Here is a 4560-nt window from a genome sequence, read left to right as displayed (position 1 = left end):
CTAATTTCAAAGGATCCTTAACTTCTCTGCAGACTGTGCCCAATTAACTGAGATAAATAAATTCCCATTTACTCCCTTTTCTTAGTAATCATAGGTTTGAATAATCTAGCATCAAGGTTATCATATGTCTTGTGATATGTATACTTTTGCAAATAACCGCATGTAACAATATATGATGTCTTACCCTGTTAACTCTCTTTACAAGCTTGGTTAATGCTTCTGCCAACTGTTACTGATAAAAAGCTATGAAACTGTGAGATACCTCTGGTAACTGGTGCCAAGAAATGTGAACCATAAAATGTTATTATTGACAAAATGTGACTGTAACTTCGGATCCATACAATGCTCTACTAGTTATGTAGTCAATATATAGGTACCAACAACCCTGAACTTATAAAAGTGGACTGTGAAACTTAATGGGTGATCAGAATCATTTTAGAAAGGCCTTCGGTCTAGCTCTGCCCTCTGGATTCGAATTGAGAAATAAACTTTCTACCAGTCTTTCTGCTTCTCACTTTATTGACATCAAGGGTTAGCAGCTGAGCATTTACTTGAACCATAACATACCTAGTAAATTAATTTTTATTTTTGTTTTTGATTTTTTCAATTCTTACTTTTTTGTTCTGACTTTGTATATAAAATGATATGCTTCAGTATCACTAAGAAGTCAAATCACTGTAAACATTTCTAAACTTTCCCTTTCTGAATTTTCCTCAGCCCAGATAGGTAACAGCTCCCAAACCAACACTGGGACGTAGACCTCACTTGAAATTTCTTTTAGATTTGGAATCTTGCCATTGAGAGAGACTAGGTTATAGTTCCTCATTTTAAGGAGATTATACAGCCATTCTTTATTCATGGAAGCAGAAAGAAAACATTGAGTACATTAGAAAAGAGATAGAATGTGATTTAGAATAGTTTTCTAAACGTTAAGCACCTTATATAAGTGAAAAACCCCAAGACATAATAGTTCTCAGTCTTGTTCATTCCTTGAGAATATTGGTCACTTTACTCTGTTTCTAAGACCTTTTCCTTCTTGTTGGAGAACGTAGCTCTAGTCTGGCCCCTTAACAACAGCAGAAGTAGCTCTGGGGTTGTATTCTCTGCTCCAGACTCAGGACTGAGTGTTGAAAAACTCTTCGCATGTCCCTCTAGGCACGGTAGAGCTCGAGTCTCTTCATAAAGTCCAGAAGATTTAGGTAATATTTTATGCTTTTATTGTTTTATTAAAAGTCTGAAATGTGCTTTTGTTTTTATACAACTAAGAAAAAGGCAGTAGTGGGAAACTTCTGGAGGGGGACACACCTCATCAACAAGGATACTTGCATAATGAACATTTGTAAACCTAACACTGAATTGTACTCCACATCGTTAAAATAAAAAGTGTTTTTAAAAATGCTTACTGAATGTAAGGAGGGATATTTTATAACAATAAAAAAGTTTAATTAATTAGGAAGATAAAAAAACATAAAATTTATCTTTATAGATCTAAGTATATATCTGTATACATTTAGTAAATCCTCATGAACATAAAAGCTGTATTTAAGCAGGTATGCTCTTTTCTTGTTCACAAAATCTTATTGAATTAAGTTTATAAATGTCTACAATAATCACTTATCTGAATTAAAGATAATGACACTCTAGATTCAAAGAACATATTGTGTTAAATTTCAACAAACTTTGAATACTTTAGAAAAAGTAATTCTAATCCTGCAGACAAAGATAACTACGTGTTTATGTGTTCATTCATTGTTTCTGCTTCCCCACACTTAGTTTGCCTTCAAACAAAATTGATACTAATTATTTAAACCCCTACTATGAGCATCTTTGCCACTTCTTTGCGGAACTCCTGTTTTCTATTGTCTATTGTATAGATTGTGTCCAAAATTCTCCAGGAAATTTGTCTGGCTGAGAATTTCCCAACGAATAAACTGAGTTGTGCCTTGATATCTTTACCTGAAAACAGTGCATAACATTCTTCCTTATAGGATTGATGGAATTATCAAACGAGTAACATGTAAAAGGATCTGAAAATGTTATTTACTTAGTGTGTAGTCTATAAATAGACATTCTCTTATCCTCTTACATTCACTATTAAATTTATGATTAAGCTTAATTTCATAACTATTCTGAATGCCAATGATATTCCCTTCCTCAAAATAAAGAACTGAAACTTGCCTTCAATCTTTTGATCACAATTTATACAACATGGTTGACCTTGCTCAGTAGTACATATTTATATTCCTAATTCCAAAACTTAACCATTTTCATGATTCATATTTATTTTAATAATATATTACCCTCAGGTGTGATTTGATTATTTAATGAGCATGTTTTGTTTCTTTCCTACTAAGCTCATGGAGGCTACGCCTAACTCTTGAACTAAAATATAAACTGAATTAATGTAATAAGCTTTAATTTTAAAGACATAAAACTCATGGCCTATTTTTGCTCACAAGTTATTTTAAAACAGAATTAGTGATATTCTCTGCCTTCAGTTGTTATATGCCAAGACTTAAATGTAGGTTTACAGGACAGTACATTGAACAGTTCTTATAGATGTTACTCTTTCTATACTAAGCAAAGGACAATTTGACACAGGAAAATATTCTCTGTGAGTAGAAAAATCTTTCTTTGCCCAATTCAAATCACACAGAAAATGTAAATAAATAAATAAATAAACCTTTATTTCTCACAGTCGTAACTGAGATTTTACAGAATAGTTTCTCTCTCGAACTGGCAGACTCTAACCTTCTGCAGTAATCTTGGCTTGAGCAAATATCTGGATGATCTTCCTTCGTATTTCCTTAGTCTTCACAGTATAGACTATGGGGTTTAGCACAGGAGGTACAAGAAGGTAAGTATTTGCCATGAGGGCATGAGTCAGTGGTGACAGGTGCTTTCCAAAGCGATGGATGACAGACACTCCAATGAGTGGCACATAGAAGATGAGTACAGCACAGATGTGTGAAAGACAAGTATTGAGTGCCTTGAACTGACTCTCCCCTGAGGCAATTGCCATTACTGTTTTCAGTATAAACACATAGGAGAGAAGGATGGATAGGGAGTCAGAACCCTTGGTGAAGATGACAACAATGAGGCCATAGAGACTATTGACACGGGTGCTGGCACAGGCAAGGCGCATGACATCTTGGTGGAGGCAGAAGGAGTGGGAGAGAATGTTGGAGTGGTAAAAGGGGAGCCGCTTGATGAGGAAAGGCACAGGGAAGACCACACAGGCTGCCCTTGACAAAATGACTATCCCCATTTTGCAGACCAGACCGTTGGTTAGGATGATGCCATACCTGAGGGGGCTCCAGATTGCCACAACGCGGTCAAAGGCCATAGCCACCAGCACGCCAGACTCAATGGCTGAGAAAGTGTGGATGAAGTACATCTGAGTAAGACAGGCATCAAAGGCAATGAACTTGTAGTTAAACCAGAATATGCCTAGCATAGAGGGCAAAGCGCAGAAGGCAAGTCCCATGTCTGCCAATGCCAACATGCACAGAAAGTAGTACATAGGGATATGCAGGGATGATTCAGACTTGATGGTGGCAACGATGGTGCTGTTGCCCAAGAGGGCAATGGCGTATATAGCTCCCAATGGGAATGCCATCCAGTAGTACTTTTGCTCAAGCCCTGGAATTCCAGTTAAGACAAAGTAAAGGTGCTAGAACTGGGAGAAGTTATTATCTGCCATGATGAAGATATGAAGTAGGCATGAGATGGGAACTTGTGAAATCCTGATGAGTGTCTTCCTAAAAATACAGAACAAAGCTTAATGATATGTTAGACTCTGACTTCCCTGGAGATGAAGTCATTTTATTTCCATGTGGGTATGTGGAAGTGAGGAGGGTCAAAGTGTAAGAGAGGAAAGAATTCCTCCAATTGTTATTCCAAAGTATATTCTGTGAAGGAAATTTTTACTGACCAAAGGGAAAATGACTCACCCAAGTATAAATAAGGCATATTCAGTACAAAACAAACACACTGCAGCACCAACTCAAGGTAAAACATCTTCTGCCTCTCCTGTTCTTTCTTTCTTGTTTCTAGTCAATATTTTGCAAGCTGTGAAGTCAGAGGCTGAGGACACCATAACTCAATCAATATAAATACAACAGAGTCAATATAAAATATTAATTATCTGATGACCCACAAATAATTCTACTCCTACCTGTCCATACTCCCTATGCCCAGGATTCTCATATAGGCAATAGATCTTGTTCCTAGGATCGAGGTGTAAATACCTAGTACACACGCTTAGGCTTTCAACTGAGCATGCCCTTCCTTTGTTCCCCCATAGCCTCAGAATCATCCTCAACTCGAAGACCACAGACAGTAACTTCAGTCATTTAAAATTGAATGTGTTTTTTTTCCCAAATTAGTGAATTCTTAGTAGGTGGGTGAGTAAATTATATTTGAAGCAGGAACAATAGCAATTCTTTTTTAGAGTAATTCATTCCATCCAACAAAAAATAAGATACACAGGATACAACTGCAGACTTTTTCAGGATCAGGATTATCTGGCAATCTCTACTACTAAGGCACAGTGATCAC

At 36.6% G+C, this 4560-nt stretch overlaps 1 protein-coding gene across 1 annotated transcript; it reads right to left on the bottom strand.

Moving 5' to 3' along the window:
* Positions 1-2746: 2746 nt before the first annotated feature.
* On the bottom strand, positions 2747-3703 carry LOC103260918 (olfactory receptor 51H1-like). The gene is given in 1 exon segment (XM_008058567.1): positions 2747-3703. A coding segment is annotated over 1 exon segment (957 nt).
* Between the last annotated feature and the right edge of the window lie 857 nt (positions 3704-4560).

Source organism: Carlito syrichta, unplaced genomic scaffold (assembly GCF_000164805.1).
Source record: "Carlito syrichta isolate Samal-C Ts95f unplaced genomic scaffold, Tarsius_syrichta-2.0.1 Scaffold303433, whole genome shotgun sequence".
NCBI lineage: Eukaryota > Metazoa > Chordata > Mammalia > Primates > Tarsiidae > Carlito > Carlito syrichta.
Note: the sequence above shows the minus strand (reverse complement) of the source record. Positions and strands in the feature narration are given on the sequence as shown.